This window comes from Danio rerio, chromosome 5, assembly GCF_052040795.2.
Source record: "Danio rerio strain M-AB ecotype USA chromosome 5, GRCz13ab, whole genome shotgun sequence".
NCBI lineage: Eukaryota > Metazoa > Chordata > Actinopteri > Cypriniformes > Danionidae > Danio > Danio rerio.
Window position 1 is genome coordinate 19,750,447 of NC_141025.1, and position 26,763 is coordinate 19,777,209.

The 26,763-nt window shown below is 34.6% G+C and overlaps 1 protein-coding gene across 5 annotated transcripts in view; it reads right to left on the reverse strand.

Annotated features, from left to right (window-relative positions):
• Positions 1-21,482, reverse strand: part of aacs (acetoacetyl-CoA synthetase) — a 79,143-nt gene extending 57,661 nt beyond the window's left edge. For all 5 annotated transcript variants that reach the window (XR_015490006.1, XR_015490005.1, XR_015490004.1 and 2 more), the window contains 4 exon segments: positions 21,230-21,482; positions 18,701-18,804; positions 13,640-13,760; positions 7,847-7,960 (listed from right to left, as the gene is read on the reverse strand). Coding sequence is in view for 1 of the 5 variants with exons in the window: in NM_201009.2 (NP_957303.2) it covers positions 7,847-7,960; positions 13,640-13,760; positions 18,701-18,804; positions 21,230-21,362 (472 nt within the window). In the remaining 4 variants the exon portion in view is untranslated.
• Positions 21,483-26,763: the final 5,281 nt, after the last annotated feature.

Consider the following 26,763-nt stretch of genomic DNA (forward strand, 5'->3'; position numbering starts at 1 on the left):
GCGCCACCCATATTATTGTTTTGTATATACTTATTTTCTAACTTTTGCCCTGTTCTTATAAAGAATTTGCTAAAACATGATGTTTTCTCTGCCTAAGACAATTATGATAGATATGTCTAGCAGATTTTTCACTCATGTAATAAACATGACTTAATTCACATTTTAAGTTGTTTACTAATCACATTAATCAGTTAATCATTAATAAGCAGAGATGTGGTCTCAAGTGCAGAAAAACGGTCTTTGTAGCTCAGATCACTTCTTCATCCTGCAGGTATGCACGTGTAGAAGTCAGCAAGCAACAAGCTGCGTGTGTCACAGACAGGAATCGATATTAAGCAAATCTGTTCACGTGTTGTCAGAAAAGTACAGCATAAAGTCTGAACTGGGTATTTAGGCGAAGACCATTTGACCATACATGCCAAAACTCCCATTTTTCCTGGGAGTCCTTCGTATTTCATACCCATTTCCCGCTACCCTCCCGTTTTGTTATTTCTCCTGGAAAACTGCTGTAATCTGGTAAAATAACTCCCGCCTAATTATCCCAACTTGCCTAATTAGCCTAGTTAAGTCTTTAAATGTCACTTCAAGCTGAATACTAGTGTCTTGAAAAATATCTAGTAAAATATTATGTGCTGCCATCATGGCAAAATAAAATAAATATTAAAAATAAAATAAATCAGTTATTAGAAATTAGTTAATAAACTAATTTTGTTTAGAAATGTGTTGCTTCTCTCCGTTAAGTGGAAATTGGGGGAAAAATATACTTGGGGCTAACAATTGTGACGTCCACTGTACGTACAATTTAAATGTAAATAAAATGCAAGCGTACAGAACAAAACAGACAAAGGACAGACAGAAGAGACTCAAGACAGAAACAGTGTCCATTAGCTAAATGATACTGCGGCAATAAGCCTTGGCCTCATCTGCAAAGTGGCCATATATTCACTCGTGCTCATACACACGCTGTAAATCAAGGGGACAGACAAGGACACTCTAGAGAGTAGAAGACATGAACACACACTGCACCTAACAGGATCAGTACACTCAGCCTATGTAAACTTCTATACTTTTTTCTAAGACACGCACGGAACAGACACACCTCTGTGAACACAGTCATGTTTGCATCCACGTAGACTTGCTTCTTAAAAGGGCTCGGTTGTAAAAAAATTATACATATACACACACACCCTTTCTAGAGCGATATCTTGTAACAATGTCAGTTTTGAATAGGGCTAATAATAATTATTAGAATAGACTAAATATCTTGACATGAGTACACTTTGTTGCTCTGCTACTGTAAGAAAAAAATAGTTCGGACACCGTGTATGATCAAAACCTCCATAGCACACAAATTCCTGCATTTCTGCATCAATAACAATGTAAATATAACATTTCAAATAAATAAATACAAATGAACAAACATTTTAGTATAATACAATTTTTCTGGTATTTTTTTGTAAACAAATATGTTTTGTATAATGTGCTATATTATTAATAATAAACATTTGTACAATTATTTCATGTTTATTTAAAATATAACTGTAAATATTGTCACTCATCCAAACAACAAATAATAACTTGACTTCTAGTTGATCATTTGGTATCAAAAGTGGCTTATATGAAAGGCAAAGGTCTCTAGATTACGCTTTTTTTTACCAAAATAAAATATGATCATGGCTTGATTTTTAATTATTTTACCAAAATAAAATATGATCATGGCTTGATTTTTAATTATTTAAATAGGACAGTACGGTCTGACTTTGCTTTAACAAAAGTCTTGTCACTTAACAGAAATAATGTACAGCATACAATATGAAATCAAGGTGCAGTTGAAAAAGAATAAATATTGTGTATGACTCCCATGAGCTTGGAGGACTCAGTGTTTCCCCCTACCATTATATTAGGGGGGCACCCTGCCCTCCCAACGGCTTTCCCCGCCCCCCTTGAAGTAAAGTTAAATGTATTTTATATAAAGTGGCAGATCACAACTTCTTTTAATAAACAAGCTAAATAGCCGTATGTAAACTTTACTTTTTACTTAACTTTTAAATTGAACTTTTTGTTGCAAGTGCAGCCATTGTATTTCCAGTGTTTTGAGCTGCTGTGATGCGAGCGGAGTGATCGCCTCTACCTAGTGTCTCATCCAACCTTATGACCTCTCCCGGCGGAAACCCAGCGAGTCCCCTGCAAATTTATACCGTGATACCTAAAAATTTGTTCAAGTAGCAGGAAATCATGGGGACGAGAATGAATGAGCAAGAGAACAGATCGCGAGAGGCACGGTGATGTTCTAAGCATTACATTTCTTACATTTCTTAGGTTAAATGACTAGAGCAGTAAAGATATCACGAGTGCAATGTATTTAGGCCTTTTTACATAGAACAACTGAAAGTTCTGTGTTCCTGACAATATTGCAAGTTATTATTAGATAAATAAATCTTTGAAAATAAATTTTAACATGAATAGTTACTACTATTTTTAGATCTTCCTGTAATATACTTACTGCAATAAACAGTAGGCCTGCTCAATTTTAGTAAAGAAGTAATGGGTTTAAAGGTGTGCATTTTAACATTTTAATTCATATGCATCAAATGTGAGCTCCAAACTTGAAATCTTCTTTCATCAATTGCAATGTTTCCAAATTGCACTGTTTGTAATTTTAAAATTAATGACATTAATTTTAAGTAATGTAAAAGCTGCACACTTCGTGGTCAAAAAATGGTATAAAATAAATGTAAAATTTTAGCTTGTACGATTGTACTGTTCAAATAATTGTTCAGTTGTTTACTGCTGTCATTAAAAGAAACAAATTAACAACATGACTCCTTGTGCTTGTGTCGGTTTTAGTCTGAATGCAGGAGTTCATCAAGATTATTTGGATTCATCTTCAATGCCTCCTCCTCTATCTAACCCCAGACATGCTCAACAATGTTCAGGATTGGTGACTGGGCTGGCCAATCCTGGAGCACATTGACCTTCTTTGCTTTCAGGAACTTTGATGTGGATGCTTAAGTATGAGAAGGAGCGCTATCCTGCTGAAGAATGTGCCCTCTCCTGTGGTTTGTAATGTAATGGGCAGCACAAATGTCTTGATATCTCTGCTATCTCTGATAGCTGTTGATGTTGCCATCCACTCTACAGATCTCTCGCATGCCCCTATACTGAATGTAACCCCAATCCATGATTTTTCCTCTACCAAAATTGATGGATTTCTGTGAGAATATTGGGTCTATGCGAGTTCCAATAGGTCTTCTGCAGTATTTGTGATGATTGTGATGCAGTTCAACAGATGATTCATCAGAAAAATCTATCTTCTGTCACTTTTCCATATGATCAACTAGAAGTCAAGTTATTATTTGTTTCTCTTACAACTGTGATTAACGACAAGTCTTTTATTAGGCAGTGTATATATACGTATAAATAAAGGATTAATTCATTATTCTTACGGATTTTAACTTAAAAAAATTTTTAATTACAATTAAAATATACTTTTAAATAAATTGTTTTAATATAACAATTTATTATAAACAATAATTTATGGAAAATATTATTAATTTTAAGAATATAAAATATAAATTAACTATTGCTATTAATAACATTTTTATATAAAATGTAATAAATAAAATTATGCATACAATAATTTAAATGACTTAAATATTAATTATAAATAACAAAACATTATAAAATATATTATAACATACATTAAAAGCTAAAAAAAAAATGAAAAAAGTAAAATAATAGTTATTCTAAAATATTCTTAAATGCACTTACTTAACTGACCAGCATTTACAAAGCAATTTTCCTAACACCCAAGCAACTGCTGTAAAACCCAACAGTAAAGCAGGACGTGGCAACCATTCAGGCCTGATGTTGACTTTTGCATTGCCAGACATTTAAAGATTCTTATAATATAATATTAATGATCCAAAAATACTTTATGAACCAGTTTTACTTCAGTGAATACCCCCAATACCGCATTTAGCCAGACTGAACCATCATCTGAGAATAATGTTTTAACCTGTCCCCAAAGAACAGCATACAGACAGAGCATCCTAACTGCCTATATGGACCGTGATCACATAAATCTCTATACCAGTTTGGCTCATTTCCCTCCATTACTCCATAGGGACTAAGAATAAATCTATGGGTGTATGCGACTGAATGGCCTCCTCCTATTTACGAGCATTACAGAGACGATCAGCACCGCAGATAATGAACCCAGCGGCAGCAGAATGACGTCAGCCATTACACACACACTCACATCACCAGCATAAAGACACCATTACTCACACACGCTGTCAGCAGAGGGTGGAGACAATCCATCGGGCATCTAAGTTTTCTAACCAACCTCCAAACTGTACATTTATAAAAGCACCTAAGCTTTCAAGTGGACATTTTCATAAGATATAGACTAAATCTTTGGCATCTCTGAAGTTTCAGTTCAAAATAACTTGTAGATTATTTATTATAGGCTGTCAGATTTGCCCCTATTTGGGTGTGAAGGCTTTTGTGTGTGTTCCTTTAAATGCAAATGAGCTGCTGCTTTCCAGAAGAGGGTAGAGCCTTTACACTGTATTCTGAAACTCCAGAAACAACAAAACAAGCAAATCTCACACAGCCAAAACGACAGAAATACACATGTTTGTGCAAACCAGGGTCTGACAATGATTATGAAAAAGAAATGACCTTACCATGACGTTTCTGAGCGGTTAGTTTGTATATATCGTTATGTAATAGTTGGGGAGTAAACTTATCGACTGGCGTGTTATTGCTCTATTCGGAAGTTCTTAAATGTTCAAATAAATATATTTCACTATTAGTATCTTTACAAAACATTACTCATGGCCATAACCAGACTATACAGCAAATAAATAGTGTGTAATTATTAATTACTCCAAGTGTTTGCGGGTTTAATCTAACGGTGTAGCTCAGTTCTCTTTGAATGCAATCAGTCAATAGCCCCTTTCACACATACAGACCTTTCCGGAAAATTGCCGGCAATTTTCCGGAAAGGTTGTATGTGTGAACAGGTCCTTTTTGAAAATACCGGTAAATTCGTTCTGGCTATTTTCCGGAAAGAGAAGTTGTAACATTACCGGTAATTTGCCGGAATGCTGTGCTGTGTGAATGCAGAAGGAAGATTCCCGTAATAAGCGCGTGCACGTCTAGAACGTGCTGACGTGAGACGTCTGCTTTAGCCAATCACAACAGTCAGACGCATTTACGTCCGCGCGGTTTATGAGAATAAAAGCCTTTGAATATTTTTCCAGACACATTTAGCTGCTAGAAGTTAGTCAGATCACGTTTATATGTTCATCTTAATGCCAACTGTGTAAATAATCATCGATGAGATGCTTAAGATAAGCCGTTGTTTGTTTACCTTTAAGCTTTGCGTGTGCCTGTGAAACAGCCTGTGAGCGCCTGCACACGCAAATATTATGAACATCTCGACATGAGAAAGTGATCCTGCGAAAGTTGTTCACAATATTGATCATCCACAGAGTTTGTAATTTAGTCAAATGTTTACAAACACAAGCGCAGCCGTTTAAAGCTCATTTGTGGTGAGTGATGTCAGAATTTACCGGTATTTTGGAATGGATGTGTGAATGCTCTTTTCCGGAAAATTTCCGTAACGTCCTCGCCTGTGTGAACAGCGCTTTTTTGAATATATCTGTAAAGTCGTTCCGGAAATTTTCCGGATATTTACCGGTATCACTGTGTGAAAGGGGCTATAAATAGCTTTAGCCACATTAGCCGTTTAGCATGTTTACAAGCAGATTCAGAAAATAACTGTAGAATCATGTTTAAAATATGAATTGATTTAGGCTACTTGTTTTGGATGTGAAGTAAGTGTTTTGATCCATCCTTCAGAAACAGTGTTGAACTGACACTAATTGGTGAAGCAGACTGGCTGGAGTTAAAATTTATAACACTTTCATACTGACATTCTTTGGCACATTGCCATTAAAGACTAAATTCAAACATAATCAGTGGGGCAGCGTGGTGGCGCAGAGGGTAGCGCTGTCACCTCACAGCAAGAAGGTCACTGGTTCGAGCTTCGGCTGGGTCAGTTGGCATTTCTGTGTGGAGTTTGCATGTTCTCCCTGTGTTTGCGTGTTTTTTTCTCCGGGTGCTCCGGTTTCCCCCACAAGTCCAGAGACAAGCAATAAAGGAGAATTGGGTAAGCTAAATTGTCCGTTTTGTATGAATGTGAATGAGAGTGTATGGGGGTTTCCCAGTGATGGATTGCAGCTGGAAGGGCATCTGCTGCGTAAAACATATGCTGAATAAGTTGGCGGTTCATTCCACTGTGGCAAATCAATAAAGGGACTAGGCCGAAAAGAAAATAATATCCTCAGTGGCTTGAATGTTTACGTCTATGGAGACTCACATGGTCATTGGCACATCCAACAACATAAGAACATAACACAGACATCTCCAACTGCTACAGCGAATAAATAGAAATGTGACTGCTGCAGCGACTCCGCGTGTGTGTGTGTGTGTGTGGGTAGGTTGAAACATACAGATAATGGGATGCCTAGAGCTGGGCAATTAATCGAAATGAAATCGCAAATGCACTTAAGCAAAGCAGTGATGGTCACACACATCTTGTCAGCAAAGCACGGTTCTGTCAAAAGTAGTAATTCTCCTCAGAAAGCCAGAAGGCGCTCTCGTGTGGAAACTGCAAACACCCATAAAGAAAACACTCAGAAAATGCCCAGGTTGTTGCTAGATCAGATACGGTTGTGGCTGGAGGTTAACAAAAATGATTTATATTATTTATTAATTTCACAATAATTGTATTTTATGAACGTCTACCCCTGCCCCAACTCTAAAACCAGCTGCCACAATACCATAAATATATGAATTATTGTTATTAAGTATCATACAAAATGATGCTATATTGATGTGCATATCCGCATATCTAGATGTTACCAAATCCCCAAAGCACTGCACAGAAAAATAAGATTTAACTGCTTTCATTAATTCAGTGTGACTAAAATGCGATGACAATGGAGTCATCTTGCAGGATTTATTTCAAACAGTTACGAGGCGAGTTTGAGGTAAATTCATGTTCTTATTCAGTATGTGGCTTATACTACATATATTATACTGCAGTTTTAGTCATTTTTCTTAGCTTGTCTTGTTGTATGCCACAATGCTGTTAAGCAAACCATTGCTGGAGATTTACTTGAAATGACCTTACCAACAAAATAAATAAATTAGGGATGAAAAATCACCTTTGATTAATCTCCCAGATCAAGTGGTGGCAATATAAAATACTATCCCCTTCCTTCATCACCAAGGGAGTGAAATCTGACTGGTGTGTTTTTCAGAGAAACGTTTGCAGAGAAAGGATTTCTTTTCAGGTTTTCTGGGTTGGTAGATGCACTGGGGATACACTTAGCACTTGACATCAAAACTGAAATTTTCATTGATTATGTCTTGTTTAAATCTGCTCTGTATACAAATAAATTACCAAAGCCGCAGTATAACTGCCCCTCTCTTATTTGGCACTTATAGCCATGAATGACTCTGGCTGAACTCCAGAACTGAGAGGGAAAAGGGGAGTTTGTGATTTCAGAGGCGACTGTTTGGCTCTCAGAGTTGGGACGTTCATGAAGACAAACGAGGGCAGAATGAGAAAGCAAAAAAAGAGGGCAGGAAAAACAGGTTAGAGCGCCCGGGCCTGATGCAATATAGAACACAAGTTAGATTTCCTTGTATTTGGCTTATATTCCTCATGCCATTATTGTTGTCAGTGTGTCAGATGGGTGACCGAGAAAGAGCAACACAAATAATAAAGAGACAGACAGGATGAAAGAGAAAAGGTGATGCTGCTCACCTACGACCCGGTCTCCAATTTTGATGCCCATCTTCCTCATGGCGGCAGCGAAGAGAGCGACATCACGTCTCAGCTCACCGAAAGTCACCTTGACTATCTCTTCTTTCGCTTCACCTATACATTCAGAATACAAACAAGAACAACTGTCAAACATCCTATCAAAATAATCAACTAAAGAATCAATTATCAAATAATTGTCAAAATAATAACAGTAAACATTTACATTTACATTTAGTCATTTAGCAGACGCATTTATCCAAAGCGACTTACAAATGAGGACAAGGAAGCAATTTACACAACTAAGAGCAACAATGAATAAGTACTAAAGGCAAGTTTCAGGTATGTAAAGTCTAAGAAGGGAAGTATTAGTAGTGTTTTTTTGTTTTTGTTTTTACAGTTAGTGTGATATTCAAAGAGGCAATTGCAGATTAGGAAGTGAAGTGGAGACTAAATAATTGAGTTTTTAGTCGTTTCTTGAAAATAGCGAGTGACTCTGCTGTTCTGATGCAGTTAGGGAGTTCATTCCACCAACTGGGCAGATTGAGCGTGAGCGTTCGCGAAAGTGATTTTTTCCCTCTTTGGGATGGAACCACGAGGCGACGTTCATTCACAGAACGCAAGTTTCTGGAGGGCACATAGATCTGCAGAAGCGAGAGCAGATAAGAAGGTGCTAGGCCAGAAGTCACTTTGTAGGCAAACATCAGAGTTTTGAATTTGATGCGAGCAGCAACTGGCAGCCAGTGCAAACGGACTAGCAGCGGAGTGACATGTGCTCGTTTAGGTTCATTGAAGACAACTCGTGCTGCTGCATTCTGGAGCAGTTGAAGAGGCTTGATAGAGTTAGCTGGAAGCCCAGCTAGTAGAGAGTTGCAGTAATCCAGTTTGGAGAGAACAAGAGCTTGAACAAGGAGTTGAGCTGCATGTTCAGATAAGAAGGGTCGGATCTTTCTGATGTTATAGAGTGCAAATCTGCACGATCGAGTTTACGATAATATTATAAACATGATTATTATGAGGTTTTTATGAGTTTTTTTTTATAATTAAATGGAATGCCTATATTTGGATACATGTTATTAATAATAATTTGCTTGTTAAGTGTGACGTCACGTGAAATGGCTTCCGGGTGTAAGCCCTATATCAAATTCCATAGAAGACTCATCAAATGGTTATATATATATATATATATATATATATATATATATATATATATATATATATATATATTTATTTATTTATCCATGTCTAATATCTGATGGCTAGAAAGTTATTTATTTTTTATAAATTGTTAAAATATAGTTGCCTGTGAATGAAGCAAAAAGTGGTCATAAACGAATATTTTTTCAATAAAAAAAAGAAGCGGATTGGACCAAGAAACAGTATTCCATATGTCTCGACTTAACAAGCGGACATAATAATAATAATAATAATAATAATAATATGCACATAACATTCTAAAGTTTGGGTAAAATAGTTTTCATATCTGGAACCTGATCCTAGTATTGGACTTTTAATTCTATTAGAAGACCATATTATGTTAATTTAATTATTTTATTTCACTAATCATTTTATAATTATCTTATAATCTTAAAGTTTTGGTTTCATTGCCCATGTAAATCTTGCCTATACTTTTTATTTTTGTCCAAGCCAGTTTCATATTATGAATGTAAACGTTTTTCATGTAATAACCAGAAACTTTTTGATCAATGCTAGATGGGTGGAGTGGGAGGTAGGGTTTTGAGTTCATTTTTGTAGTAAGCTAACCAAGACAACTGAAATAAGGTCCATCTCTTTCTTGTAAGGATTTGGGAGAGATCTATATGTACGTTGTTCAATGACAACGAAAATAAAGAGCTAAAATAAATAATAAAATAAATAGTTTTCATGTTTTTAAGTTTCTTTGACTCACCAAGTAATTTTTATTACAAAAACTGTAGTTAATTTTATTATTACCATATAATAATAATAATTATTATAATTATCATTATTATATTATTATTATTATTAACATTCCAAATATAGGCTTTTTAAAATTATTTAATGGAATAAAATTAATAATAATTTTATGCCTATATTTGGATATAATATACAATAACAACAACAACAACATGTAATAATAATAATATAAATAATATACATGAAACATTCAAGTTTGGGTAAAATACTTTGGCACACCAAAAATGTTATTTTATATTATTAATTAATATTATTTATTTATATTTATTTATTTGTTATGATTATTATTATTATGTAATCACTAACAAATACTAAATAAAAAAAATCACTAATTAATTATTTAACTTTTTCTACTTAGAAATAATAACAACAACAACAACAACAATAACAATTCTCATCATCATCATCATTATCTACAGGTGCCAAACATTTTGGTAGACTGAGGAAGTTTTTTTTTGTATTTTTGAAAAATAAACGGGTTTAATTAGAAATCTTTTTGATTATTATTATTATTATTATTATTATTATTATCAAAAGTAAATTAAATTAACTTTAATAAGAGACCAGATATACCTTGCCATCTGTTTAACTGTGGTGCGGCTGAAACAAATCCCAGTCACCCAAGGTAATGTTTTTCATTACCCTACGTGATCAGTAAATGAAGTGTTAAATTTAATTTGCGCTCCAGAGTCCCATGTAATCTCCTTTTCAGGTAAATGAGCCCCCCCCCTGTTTCACGAAGACACACACCAGTGACGCAGGTACATTTCTGATAGATCCCACTTTGGTAATTGCATCCGCTCTTTTTCTGGAGCCGCATCAGGACATCCATCACAATATAACAGCGCAACTACGTGCATCCCACCCCTACACAAACACTGAAGCAACAAATCAGATTACAGACAGCATAATTCATTTAGTGCTACATTAGCCAGAGGACTGCAATGACAGATTTCCATCCATCCAAACAAAACACATGTGCGCACAGGGCCGGTGCTATTTTAAAGTATAAGGTCAGATTGACAATGTCTCAAGGAGATAAGCAGAGAGTCCTGCTTGGAATCGAATTTAGGAGATGCTTGTGTGGCATCTGATCATGGAGATAGGATTAATAAAATGTGTAATGAAATGTTTAAACCTATAAAAAAACAGCAATGTCAGCTGGGTTTATGGTCGACGTTACAAGTAGTTGCAGATCAAGATAAAATAAAAGAAGTGAATAATAAGATTAATATTATGGGAGTGTGGAGTGAATCACGATCATCTGTTTTTATATCACCTGGACAAATGCCAGGACAGTCACATCTGCAGATATTGCCAGACTCTGACGGTGACATTGCAAATTCCTATGTCAGAATTTGAATTTCTCTTGAAAGTATGTACATAATGGCGATGCAGTGGCGCAGTGGGTAGTGCTGTCGCCTCACAGCAAGAAGGTCACTGGGTCGAGTCGTTTGTGTGTGTGTGTGTGTGTGTGTGTGAAAATGTGTGTGTGGATGTTTCCCAGAGATGGGTTGCGGCTGAAAGGGCATCCACTGCGCAAAAATGTGCTGGATAAGTTGGCGGTTCATTCTGCAGTGGCGACCCCAGATTAATAGGGACTAGGCGGACAAGAAAATTAATGAATGAATGTATAAAAATAATACATTAAAATATATTAATTGAATGTTTTAATATAATATTTTACTATTACACATTTTATACATGTAAATATTGATATATAAGAATAAAGATATTAATAAATATTAATTATTAACATCTAAATAACATTAATATTTCTGAAATATTAAATATTATGCAGCCTGAGAGACAGACTTAGGGGCTGAGCTTTCTGACACATGGGATAAATGCCTGGAGATCATCCGGTCCTGTTCAGCCAACAGTTGACTTCATTTGGTCCAATTTAAGGTTATCCATCGCTTACATCATACTAAAGCCAAGTTTCATAAAATGTTTCCCTCCGTATCACCATTATGTGACAGGTGCAAAGTGACGGAAGACACGACTTCCCATGCTTTGTAGTTTTGTCCTTTGTTATATACCTTTTGGTTAAGCAAATTTGATTGGTATTCTAAAGCTTATAGTAAATCTTTACCACCTGCTGCAGAACTGGCTATTTGCACAACACATTTCTCATCTCCCAGATGGACTCCAGCAGTCTTTGTGTTTAGGTATGATTGTGGCTAAAAGGTTTGCTCATACCCTACATTTCAAATGTGGATTGTGGACATGATTTCCGTAACACAGGTAGAAAGACTTTCCGAGGACTTATTCTATTGAAATTTTTTCAGTGTTTGGGGTTTAATTCTTGAATATCTGTATGAACAAACCAGCCACTCAACCTCTGTGGATTCTTTAGAGACTTAATTTACTTATTTTACCCATTTTATTATTTATTTATTTTTATTTCTTTATTTTATTTTCTGTTGTCACCTGCTTATCTACCATGTTGTCATTGTTGATTTGCTCATTGTATGGGATTTGTCCAGGACAACAGTGTGGAGTGCTGCATGTATGTATGTATGTATATATATATATATATATATATATATATATATATATATATATATATATATATATATATATATATATATATATATATATATATATATATATATATATATATATATATATATATATATATATGTAAATATTAATAATTACATATGTATCCTAATATCATACATAAATTAAAAAAATAAAATGTATGTATATATACACATATACATGCATACATGCATACATTCATACATACATACATACATACATACATACATACATACATACATACATACATACATACATACATACATACATACATACATACATACATATATAATAAATGTAAATATTAATAATTACATATGTATCCTAATATAATACATAAATTAAAAAAATAAAATGTATGTATATATACACATATACATGCATACATGCATACATTCATACATACATACATACATACATACATGCATACATACATATATAATAAATGTAAATATTAAAAATTACATATGTATCCTAATATCATACATAAATTAAAAAAATAAAATGTATGTATATATACACATATACATGCATACATACATACATACAAATATAAATACAGCAAAGGTGAATTTCCAGGACCCTTAATTCAGTTCTCAATTCATATTATTATTAGTGATATTGAATAAAACTGCATAACATTTTTGTGAAATCATACATATTATTTATTTTTTGGTTCACAGACAGTTCAACAAAATACAATTCACAGAAACAATTTGTAACATTATTAATGCTTTTATTGTACTTTTTTAATCAATTTAATTTATTCTTACAGAACTAAAGTCTTAATTTCTTTTAAAATAGATTTCATAAACACATTTTATTTTAAAAAAAATATTTAAATGAAAAGTTATAAATTTATTAAAATATCAAATAAAATTAATGTAAATTATTTTAAAATTAAATTATATTAAAATAATTTTAATAAAATGCATTTTTTATTAAAATAATTGAATAAATAATTAAATTAATTATTAAAATGGTATGAAATGTATATAAAATTATTAAAATTATATTTAAAAGTTAAACTACGCTGTTTATTGTTACACTAAATGACATATTAGTGATATTCTTTGTGAAATCAAAGTAAAAATGTAAGTTGTTTTATTTATCTTATATTTTTTAATTCTTAATTTATTCTAGAAGAAAATAAATCTGTATTATACTCTGATGCTTAAAAACTGCCCAAGTTTTTGACCAGCAGTTTAATTAAATACATGGATAAAACGAAGAAACAGTGATAAATGGAATAAGCTCTGCAGGTGAGTGAATATTTGCAACTGGTTTTCATACTTGCAGCATAAAGCGCCACTTTGTCCTGGTCTTTGTGTTTGAGCAGGTTCTCTGCATAATTCAGTCTGCTGCCTTTAAACCACTCGGGTACATCTGATATCCTTTTCGACACATCAACCACCTGAAACAGAGAGTGAGCAGAGTCACACGTCACCCTGTATGATCAAGCACATTTCAGCATGTCAACCTTTTGCATACCACAAACAAATGCACATTCATTTCAGCGAGGCTAATAGTTTGCTGATATAATGTTTATGTATTGTTGATAGTTGGAATTAGCTTTATTTTTAGATTTATACTTTAATTTTTGCCATTTTGTTGGTGATTTTATTTTCATTATATACTTTTTTTTTCCATTTAGCGTCAATAAGATATTAGTTCTTATTTATTTTATTTTTATCTATTTTATTGGTTTGATTTTCAGCCATTTATCACTTTTGTTTATGAATTTATTTATAAATTTAAAATCAGTCAAAATATTAATTTTCATACAAAACAAAAGCTTATATATTATATATTTATTACTACCATGTACTATGCATATTTATTTTGTATATATAAATACACACATACATGCATACGTTTAAGAAAATGTTTATTTATGTTCATAAGCTCAATATTTATATGTAATACAAATTATATATATATAAATACTTTGGTTTTGTATTTTACAGAAGTTTTGTTTATACATATACACACTATTTATACACCACAAGCACACACACATCATGTAAAAACAACATTTTATCTTGGATGTGACTAATGATTAAACATTTGACGGCACCATTTTATTCATTTTTATGATTATTAAATTAAAATATAAGTAATAATAACAACAATAAAACTGTTTATAAATAAACTACTAAAATAAATAAATAACAAGTGCAAATAACATCGAGATCGATGTGGACATATGCTAACATTAGTTTTACCTTCCTAATTATTATTTCAGACCCATCAAAAGAATTACTGCTAGATAACGATGACTTGTTTTGTCCCTGTCATGGCGTGTATCAGCGAACAACTAAGATAAAGCCTGATAAAGCCCTCACTTTACAGAATAAACATTGATCCATCAAGGGCCTGTTCCATAAACCAAACTTACAGAAAAAGCCAGGCTTATTTTGGCAAGTCGGGTTTATTAATACATTATCGGTTTCAGAAATCAAATTTGCAATAGTTCAAACTCAGTTACTCTGGCAACCTATGCTGGGAACCTAGCCTGGTCCTAGCCTGGAATTTGCTCTTCAGTGTTTGAACTCTCAGTAATGATTAAATCACACTGAACTGAACTGAGCTAAACTGAACTGAACTGAACTTAAACACTAAAACCTGAACCACACTGTTCCAATTACTATGACCATTTATGTGAAGCTGCTTTGACACAATCTACATTGTAAAAGCGCTATACAAATAAAGCTGAATTGAATTGAATTGGTCCGAGGCAGGAAAACTCTCAGGCCAAGTCTTAAGTTCAGGCTTAATCAAAGTATTGGTAACATTCACCAGCAATAATTTGATGCTATTTTAATTCACTTAACCTCTTATTTATTAAAACTTCATAGCAACTTAATAGTATATATATATGTATATACCAAACATCTTTAAGAATAGAACAATAATACATTTAAATTCCACTACATTTTATACATTTTTATGTTTCTGTAGATTCTTTTTTTCCTGTTTATAAAAATCTATTTAATATTTTTCCAGTAATGAAGTTTGCACAGTACGCTCACGTTTTAAAATTTTTTTTGGTGCATTAATCTTGTCAATAATATTATTCAGAAGGCCATGATTTGAACTCATTAAATAATTACTTTAATAGCTTTATTTTACATTTGACTTTTTATTTATTTGATATTTTCCTCCAACATTTTAAGTTGGGTGTACTTATTTTTGGACTTTTATTTTTTTTTATTTTAGTTTATTTTTTCCTGTACATTTCTTCAAAATGACTTTAAAACTGCAAACCTTGATCAACCTTGTGGAATAATTTTGGAGATGGATCTGGGTTGAGCAGTAGCCTCACTTAAATATAAAGATATTTTCCCACGGGGCGCAGGAAAGACAAGTGTCAAAGAAAAAGCAGCAATTTGCAGTGTTTTCGGGAACAAATTAAAAATACCGCCCTTTGTGTGCGCATGGCTCTTTGTTGCCATTATTTTAAACTTAATGTGCTAAAGTTAAGCACATTTTGAATGGTACAGGGAGCCTGCAATGTACTAAAACTTTTCCTTGCATGCAACAATTTCAATGTATTGTGACAAATATTTAGCTTAGGCAAACAATCTGCAATTTCCTGTTAGCCTTCTCTCTTGCTTTGTTGTGTCCTGTAGTTTTTGATTATGTTTAAATTATTCTATGTTTGAAATCAAAAACAAATGCTGCTCACTCGCTGTGTCTCATTTCAGAGGTCTTTCTTTCATCGTTGTTGCCATGGTAGTACACAACATATTCGATGCATCTGTGCTTGACCCTTAAAGTTTCATGACAGTAACTTGCACAAGCAGTTATCTAGATTATTTAATCTGAACTCAGATTAGTTAGATCGAATGATCTTCAACTTGCTGTTATGAAACCAATTTAAGCGTGGACATTTAGTTCGGCTGATTGAAGTCAGGCTTTTGACTTTATTCCCCACTTTTCTAAACCACATTTATGAAACAGCCCCCAGATCATGTAGGTCAGAAAGTTTACTGCTGGACAACTCATTTTATCATGGAAAAATAACACAGAAATCAAACACTGATACTTCAATCTCCTCACAAAGCTCTGACGGTGCACTTAGTAAAGCTGTCAATCACAACTGTCAATCACGATGACACGGTTCTTTTTATAGCATTTAATTACTGGCTCAACTGACCAAATCCATCTGGAAATTTTGTGGCAAGTGTAAATATATATATATGTTTTTTTATTTAGGCTCAAGTCTCATTTGTTAACATGGAGGAGGTGGGGTTTATGACAAGTACTGCAGCCAGCCCCCAGGGGGTGATCTAACAGCCTCGAGCTTCACTCAAAAGCAAGCATGAGGCACTTTTTGTAAGTACACACCAAGTGTGCCGCAAGCCTACGTTTGAGTGAAGGTTTCGGCCGTTAGATCGCCCCCTGGGGGCTGGCTGCAGTACAAGTCATAAAGCCCCCCTCCTCCGTGTTAATGAAGGAGACTTGAGCCCAAATAAAAAAAAATATTACACTTGCAATAAAATGTCCCGAAAGATAGTTCTGGTCGATTAAGGCACTGGTTATTGTGCTGAAATAGGTGCAGATCCTCATTTTTGTAAACAGTTTGTTTTTAGCAGTAATTTAATGCTGGGCGTGTCATCGTGATTGACAGCGGTGATTGACAGTTTCTCAAAGCAGACCGTCTGAGCTTCGGCAGGAGACTGAAGTAGACTGAAATGTTATTATTCGATTTCTGTGTTATTTTACCATGACAAAATGAGTTCAGCAGTAAACTATAGTTTCTGACATACATGATCCTGGTGGAACACTGTTTATTCGCTAAGTTCAGGGCTTTTTTCGGGCTTTATTAGTTTGCTGATACACGCCTAGCCACCCAGATAGCAAAACACAGTTCCGGCTAGATTCTCGCCTGCCGGAGACTTATCCCTTAGAGCTCAGACTGACTAATGTTACCTCTGCTGGACCTACTCCGGATGCCTGGACTCACTACCCAATTCCAGCCCGAGTCAATCGAGCCAGATGCGGCGGCCGAGCGAGCAGGCGCTGCCGCATGCGAGCCGGAATCAGCCCGCGACGCCGCGAGTAGGTTATGCGCTGCGGCCTGGAGCTGGCGCGATTGAATATATAAAACCCTCATATTTGTTAACGTTATTACATCCATTTGTGTTGATATGACAGCAAACGCATGCTGAGAAGTTCGGGGGGCGTAGTTGATTTTACATAAAGCGTTTGATTGGAAGCTCGACTCTGCTCATTTTCGCGGCTCCTCCTCTGGCTCCATCAGACAATCCTTCTGCGCATGTCTGGCTCCAATTTCAGCAGTCTTTTGCGACAGTTTGTGCCCGTCAAGCAGGCGTTTTGCCCTCAAGGCGTTCAATGGGAAAAAGGGCTGTCGCGTCGTCCATATTTTTTACAGTCATTGGTACACACACACATTACGTAATTACAACATTTTGTTTTGGATGCGATTCTTTCATTCATTTTTTTTTTTTTTTCGGCTTGGTCCCTTTATTAATCAGTGGTCTTCACAGCAGAATGAACCACCAACTAATCCAGCATACGTTTTACACAGTGGATGCCCTTCCAGCTGCAACCCTACACAGGGAAACACCCATACTGCATTCACAAACTACGGCCAATTTAGTTTATTTAATTCCCCTATAGCGCGTGTCTTTCGGACTGTGGGAGAAACCGGAGCACGCAGAGCAAAGCCACACGAACATGGGGAGAACTTGGATGCGATTAATCATGATTTTTGAGGATTATTAAATTAAAAAATCATAAGTAATAATCACAATAAAACTGTTAATAAATAAAATTACAAAAAATAAATAATTACAATAAAACATTCAGCAAACTATCAAGAGAAGACATGCAGTAAAAGATGTCGAGGAGGTAGACAAAAGTCATTTATAGATTGTCTTAATTTATTATTTTATCTTATGACACTCCTATGACAAGTAACACTGCAGCTCTCTTCTACGGAAAAGCCCCAACACACCCTTTTAGATAGAGATGTGATACAAGCCTTCTTGCAGTAGTTTAGACAGTAGTTCTAAATGGCAATAAATTCATAAATGTTTACTAGTTCAGATTGTTTAAATGATTCATGTGTGACTAATTAGTTAGTCATTCGTCTACTGCACGTATACCTCCACAGAAATGAGACCGATAACTAAGCACATGACAAACACATCATCAGATTTCAAACTAATTATTCAGTCACGATGACATCATTTTGTGGCAATGCGCTGTGTTTTGTGGCAACCTGAGTTCCATTTACTGCAGAACAGGAAACGACAGAAACACCAAATGGTTTAAAATACCTGAATATGTTTAGAAGGCCTAAATATGGGGTGAAAAGAAACTTACTTCCTCATACATCTTTGAGCAGGTGATTCCACAGAATTTCCAAACCTGTGCCCAGAACTCAGGATAACTGTCCACAGACCACTGGTATAGGTCATTATAGTTTGCTTAAAAAAAATTCAATAAAATAACAACATTTAGTGACATTGACATTTATTTAAAGCACCATTAGACATAATGCATTACATTATTTTAACACTGCAAATCAGAACTGTGATCATTGCTAATGTCAAGAGGTTGTGGCTTATCCCAATGAGTTATTACAAAATAAAATGATAGTAATAATAATAATTGTAAAAAAAATTATAATAAATAATAATAATATATATATATATATATATATATATATATATATATATATATATATATATATATATATATATATATATATATATATGTATATATATATATATATATATATGTATATATATATATACAAGATCTGTCTGGTTCTCGAATCTGATTGACTGGTAGCCTAGGTTATTGGTAGGATGTTGGTGATTGAGCAATGGTTTCTGCTGTTCTGACGTCAGCTGCAGATATGAATGAATGGCGGAAGAAAGTAGATCCTAGTATAAAAGGATTTTAAGACTCTGAATGTTTGATTTTCTTTTTTATACGCATGATTATGTCGTCAAACTGTTGTATAAACACAATATCACACTCATTGCAGAGCGATAAGGCTATATATATATATATATATATATATATATATATATATATATATATAGCCTTATGGCTTTGCAATGGGTGTGATATTGTGTTTATACAACAGTATATATATATATATATATATATATATATATATATATATATATATATATATATATATATATATATATATATATATATATATATATAATTCTTACATGTATAAAGTATAAAATATATAGTCACAAATATAATTTAAAAATCAAATTAAAAAAATAGTTTTAATTACCTGTCAAAAGTAAACAGCTATATTGCTGTGACCAGATTCTTTCCTAACTGCTATTTTCTCACTACTATTATTTTGCTATTAAAAGGAAATGGACAACTTATATTTACATATACAAACAAATATCTAGCTAACTGTAAATCACTGGCTGTAAGGTGTTATAGGGCAATTTCAAATTCTTTTGCATCTAATTAGGGCTGCACGATATTGGAAAAATCAAACATTACAATATTTCATTTTGCTGCAATATATATCGTGGTATAAATATAATTTCACCAAACGATTTGAATAGCTCTACTTGGAAAGATTCATTCATTTAGATCGACTGAGATGATTAAGTCTTTGTCTATGCAGTGCATAAATCATAATAAATTCACAAGCAAAATTAAATAAATAAACAGTGCTTTATGGTTTTATGGGCCATCTAACGGTATTCATGAACAGAAATTTAACAATCAAACATAAAAAACATGGTCATCATTATATAAATAATATGATATAATAGTATCTTTATCTTTTAATCTTAATTAAATAATCTAATCCTGCGATTTTCCTATTGCAAATGCACACATTGCGATATCGATGATTAAACAATATATTGTTCAGCCCATACTTCTAATCATAGTCGATAAGAACTCGCTGCATGTAGGGTATTTAATCATATTCAGACCTTATGTGTACATGAGTAAGACCTTATGAATTTAACATATAATCACATACATTAAATATGACATTTCAATACTCAGATATGTAATCAATCATTATGGCTTTTAAACAGATTTAAATATGTATATTTTACAAATACTTACTCGCATCAATTTCAGATTTCCTACTATTATTTTACCTCACTCGAGCACAATCACCATCATGAGATACTGTGCATTGATGGCGTGTATAATATCTTTTTGAAGTTACATTTTTCATTTATTTAATTATATAATACTGACAACACTAGAAGAGGTAGAAGCAACAATTGAAATACATGCCAGCTTAAAGTGAATAGTTGCTGATAGCATTTTAATAAAGCGGCAGTAAATCATAAATAAGTATATGAACTGAATGAACAGTAACTGGAAAAAACTATAAGACTAAACTATAAGACTAACTGTTGTATTTATTAAAAGCATAAACATCAGCAACACAAGGATATACCATTTACTATTAGGAAAAATGTACAAATTTGTGAGACAAAATATAATTGTATAACAGGAACAGAGATGAGAGTGACATAAGGAAATAAATCATGCTGTCAGTGTAAATTCTAGGTCTGATCTGAAATTCTGGTTTTGCAACTTCTTATGTCTAATGCAAGCATTGAGATTTAGCAGACTGGCATGCATGAATAACTGGAAATACGTGGTCAGGCATCTATTTCTAGATGAAACATATAAAATGGATCCTGGATCAAATATAGTGGGCAAAAAATAAAGAGCTCTGTTTTTGCTTAAATGTGACCATGACATAACATGACAAGCCTAGGATGAGCTAGTAATGCGATTAAGACCAAACCATAGTACTATGCTTTGTTTTACTGGAGAATAAGGGGTGTGTAGTTAGTCTGCATTCAACTAAGCCCAGGCTGACTCTCTACTCACCCAGGTTCAAGCCGAATTCCCGGTTAACCAGAGCTCGGAATAGGTCCGTCTGTGTGTTTCGCTTGGAGTCCGGGTACCAGAGCACCTTCGACTCCATAATCTCCTCGCTCTTGGCCTCCGTGTCTTTAGACATGATCGGATGACACGCGCCAACGTATCGTGAATAAGCTATGAAGACTCAAAGAATCGCACTACGCGAGTTGGACGGGCCGATCCGGTGATCGTGTATTGGTGCAGGTCAGACACATGGGTCACTTCCGAGCGTCAGCCGAACATAATCAACCAGCAGCAGCGGAAGCCCCGCCTACCGCGCAACCGCACTGCGTCCTGACAACCTCCATGTGTTATTCCGCGACTAATGTAGTGCTTCGGTTTCTACACAAAAATCTATGGATGATTCAGATTTTTTTCATTTTTTTAATTTATTTTCTATTATTTTTATATATATTTGTGATTAATGAACTAGCATTTGCAATTACTGACTTGCACGTACCCTGGCGGAAGGTCTGTCTGATTCATCTGTCAGATTATATTGAGGATGTTCGACTCTCCTGCCGATCGGTTCATTCGATCAATTTATTTCTAAGAAGCGTTTTTTTTTAGTAAAAAATATCTAAAATGACAGTTAATACATATTTTGATGCTGCATTCTGTTATTCTTTTGACTTTAAGTCATGTAAAAATAGTCCCTTTTAATCTGAAAAATAAAACTTCAGGACACAAGTGTATTGTATGCAAAAAAAAAAACGTACAATAACAATTCAAAATTGTATAACACTTAAAAAAAATAAAAATAAATAAATATATATATATATATATATAATACAAACACACATTATACACATATTCAATTAACTTAGTTCTGTATTTTGTGTGTTTGTTTGTTTGTTTGCTTGCATTATTATTTGTCGTGTTATCGAATGAATATGAACTCGAGAACCGCTTGGAAAGATTCACGATTCAGTTTCATTTAAAAGGTTCTTGTAAAATTATTTAGGTGTTTGATTGTAAAGAGTCACTTCAATAACAATGATTTGCTCACATACCTTGATTTATAATGTCAACTACCAAGGGTCAGAAAAAGAAGTGAAGTATAGCGTTAGTTGAACTTAACTATTTATTCAAAGTTATGAAATACCTAGTTTCGAATTTTGATGGTATTTTATAACAATATAAAAGCAACATCCAACTTACATAATGCCTACTTTACAAAAAACATTGATAACTAGACATTTAAAGGATCCTTGATAAAGAGTAACTGTCAGGCTTTGGCGGAGGAATATCTGACCGTCCCGCAATTAGCATGTCTTTTATTCCATTGGCTGCTGAAGCTGGTCTCACATCAGCCGAGACCGCAGCACGAGAGAAAGCGACATGGACAGACGGAAAACTCAGCCAATCAGAAGTCACACTGCAGCTTCTCCAGTTCGGCCCACTGGGGCTTTCAGCCAATAGAAGAGGGGATCATGTAGAGGTGTGCCCAATCACAGACTGCGGCCCGCAACATGATATAAAGGGGGAAAACAGGATTACGCCTCAAAGGTGGCTCTGTGCTATATTTTCCATACATTTAGATTTTACAAAGTTGGTTGTTTGTTTTTAGTGCCAGAGGAAGGTATTGGATTGTATATAAGAGGCGAGCTGCTGGGCATTTTTGCAGAGTCAGCAACACCCAGTGCCAAGGCCAATTTCATCAATATTTATTTAACATTTGGGAAATAAGAGTTGCACCACGAATGTATTGCAATGCAAATTTAGCTGATTTACGTTTAGCACAAAAAGAAAAAAAGTTAGCGTGGTGATGCCAAATATTGTTGGCCAGTTGATTTTTTAATCTCTTTAGTTATTACTTATCAAAGACAAACAGATTCTTGTGAATCCATTTAATATACACAACTGGATCTGCAACCGATCAACTTTTTATTTATCTTACAGACTCTTTCATAATAGTGTAGTCTACGTTTTAACTTTAGTGTTGGATACATACAAATGCATATCCATCTCGCCCTGCATTGGCAAGAATGGCCATCATCTTGAGACTACTCTCCTTTTGTTTGACTGCATATACAATTATTCATTTTTTTCTTCAAGAACACATTTTAATGGCATTTGCAATCAAATGTGCTCAGATGAAAATCTATAATAAACAGTACACATCCATCCATCCGGTTAGACCAGGGATGGGCAAACTTGATCCTCGAGGGCCGGTGTCCCTGCAGAGTTTTGTTCCAACACTAGTCAAACACACCTGAACATGCTGATGAGTGTCTTGAAGATCACAAGAAATCTATAAGCAGGTGTGTTTGATTAGGGTTGGAGCTAAACTGTGCAGGACACCGGCCCTCCAGGACGGAGTTTGCCCACCCTGGGTTAGACAATGTAACTGAAAGACCTAGAGTTAGTCCACAATAAGTCATTATTATGGTGTAGGGCCTCCTTTTGCGGTCAACACACCATCAATTCATCTTGGGAATGACAGATACAGGTCCTGCACAGTGGACAGAAAGATTTTAAGCCATTTTTGCAGAATAGTGGCCAGGTCACTCCATGATGCTGGTGTAGGACACAGTTCTCACTCCTGGCTCCTCCAAAACACCACAAGGTGGCTCAATAATATTTGGTAATTGTGAAGGCCATGGACGATGTTCAAGGTCATTTTCATGTTCATCAAACCACTCTGTCACTAATCTTGCTGTGTGTATTGGAACATAATCATCCTGATACACAGGACTGGCTTTAGGATATAATGTTTGAACCATTGAATGCACATGGTCCTTCAGATTAGTTAGGTAGTCCTTAGCAGTGATGCTCCATCTAGCACAAGTTTTGTGCCTAGGGGATGCCATGATATTGCAGCCCAAACCATCACTGATCCACCCCCATGCTTCACACTAGGCATCCAACAGTCTGGGTAATACACTTCTTTGCGGCTTCTCCACACCGTAACTCTCCCAGATGTTAAAAAAAAAAAACAGTGAAGGTGAACTCACCAGAGAACAATACATCTAGCCATGTATATTCACCCCATGGCGCTCTCGACTAACAGTTTTCAGACAGCCTCCTCATGCATCCACAGTTACTCCTGCTGGATGTGGTTTGTCCCTCTTGGTGTTATGCTGACATCACTCTACATACCGTGGCTCTTGATACATCACAAAGACCTTCTGTCTTTGTAACAGATGTGCCAGCAAGGACTACTGTATACACAGCAATACGTCATCCATAATGTTGTGTGCATTTCAATATTTTAAGCAAAACTGTGCTATTACTCCTTCGACCAGGGGTGTCCAAATTCGGTCCTGGAGGGCCGGTGTCCTGCTGAGTTTAGCAATAACTTGCTTTAACACACCTGCCAGGAAGTTTCTAGTATATCTAGTAAAAGCTTAATTAGCTGGATCAGCTGTGTTTGATTAGGGTTGGAGCTAAACTCTCCTGGACACCGGCCCTCCAGGACTGAGTTTGGACACCACTGCCTTAGACCTTCACACTATTATCTTACGGGTGGAATGTGCAATCAATGAAGACTGGCCATCAGGCTGGTCAAACATAGCCATGAAGCTTCCAAAACTAAATTGGCTAATGTTTCAGTTTCATTGTCCAACCCCTGTATGAATCTATCTATCTGTCCATCCATCCAAGACAAATGCAAAAGACAGAATCCTTAATTATCATAAAAATGTGCTTTCATAAAAGCAAACTTGCCTCTGACAAATGACCAATAAAAAAACAACAATGCACAACATTACACGCAAGCCAAGTATGGGTTTCTTAAAAGCATGGTAGTCCTTGATCATTAAGCGTTATGTAAACCCTTTTAAGAGAGCAGCCGTCTCAAGGATACAAGGGATTCAGCAAGCAAAACAAAGCAAATAACTATTTGGTGAGTGCCTATGACAGTACAAAAAAAAATGAAATAGATTTTCCCCCGAACCACAAACTCAATGTTAAACTGCACAAGAACAAAATCAAATGCCAAGATCAGCATTTCACAACATGACAGGCTTTCATCTCGAGGTTATCAACAAGTCGCTCTACTACAAGTTTTTTTTTTTTCCCCGCAGATATAATGATTTAATTTAACCCATTTAGACGCTGAGTTTCAGAGAGTTTATCTGAGGTAATATGAACGGACAAATGAAGCAATGTTCAAACAAGTATCTATTGCATCACGCTAAACCTCCTATGTCCAAATTATTTTATGAAGCAACTTTAAAAAAAAACTACCAAAAAAAAAAAATCTTAAATTACTGTTTGAGCAAATAAAAAAAGAAGAAAAGTGCCATTATATGCAGGTCACGTTGATAGTTTTAAAAATAAATATATAAATCCAAGACATGTTGCTCAAATTGTATATTACGTTTATTAAATTCTTTCTGGACCACCATTTCATCTTCCGATGAACAAGCATGATAAGCACAATAATATGATACAGACAGCAAACAATACCACAGCAAGCAACACAAATGAATGATCCTGATGAAATTTATACAGTACAAAAGTAAACCTGATATGGAAATCTAGGCATTTACTACGCAAATAAAAACACCAGGTCTAGACTTCACAAAGATTCAGTGCTTCCTAATACAAATCATTCATAGACATAATCCTCGACACACAATAATTGGCACTGGCGCAGTCAACATGAGTTCAATGAGAGAGAACTGAGCATTTACTGAGTTAGTACATCTCCCTTACGCTGAAAGTAACATCTGATCTATTAACCAAACAATACATGCCATTTCACAATTAAATTTAGGACCTGACATGGTGCTGGAACCTAATAATAAGACTATGAATATGGAAATACGGTTACACATTTCTTAAGCAAACTCACATTCACTTGTACTTTAGATATTACAGCGAACAAATAAATCGCTCATATTTTCCACCGTACTGCAGCTTCTCATTCATTACAGATAAGAAAACACACATGGCAATTCGGACACGTGTACTTCTTCATAGTTGTCTCCAGTGTACAATATGCTGGTACTTTGCAAATACATGAGTGTTAAATTAGATTTCTGAAAAAAAGCTGGTGCTTAAAACTGCATGATTTATTGACCAGCTAATGTTTTTCACTCATTCATTTAGTCAAAAAAAATAAATAAATCAACGGGGCCTTCTTGATATTAGTGCATGAGAAAGCTTTCCAGGTGACTTGAGTCGCAGTACAGTCAGGTTGAGGGACTGTTTGATATTTTTGGCAGATGAAATAGACTGTAAATCTGCACACGTTTCTATTAAAAAGTGAATTTTGTCAATGTTTACAAAAAGTATAGATGGCATCAGTGCTAAAAAGAGAACTACAAGCCACAAAACTCTCGCTTTGACTTTGACTACCACATTTTCTTTTAGTAAAACAGGAGACAAACTTAATATAAAAATGACTGAGTATAATATAATAATGATTTAGTGGCAGGAATGAATTATCATTATTACACATAGATTAGAAAACCATATTGAAAATATGATACTAAACAAAACAACAAATTCCTCCCTATAAAAAAAATACAGTACTGTTTAAATGTTTGGGG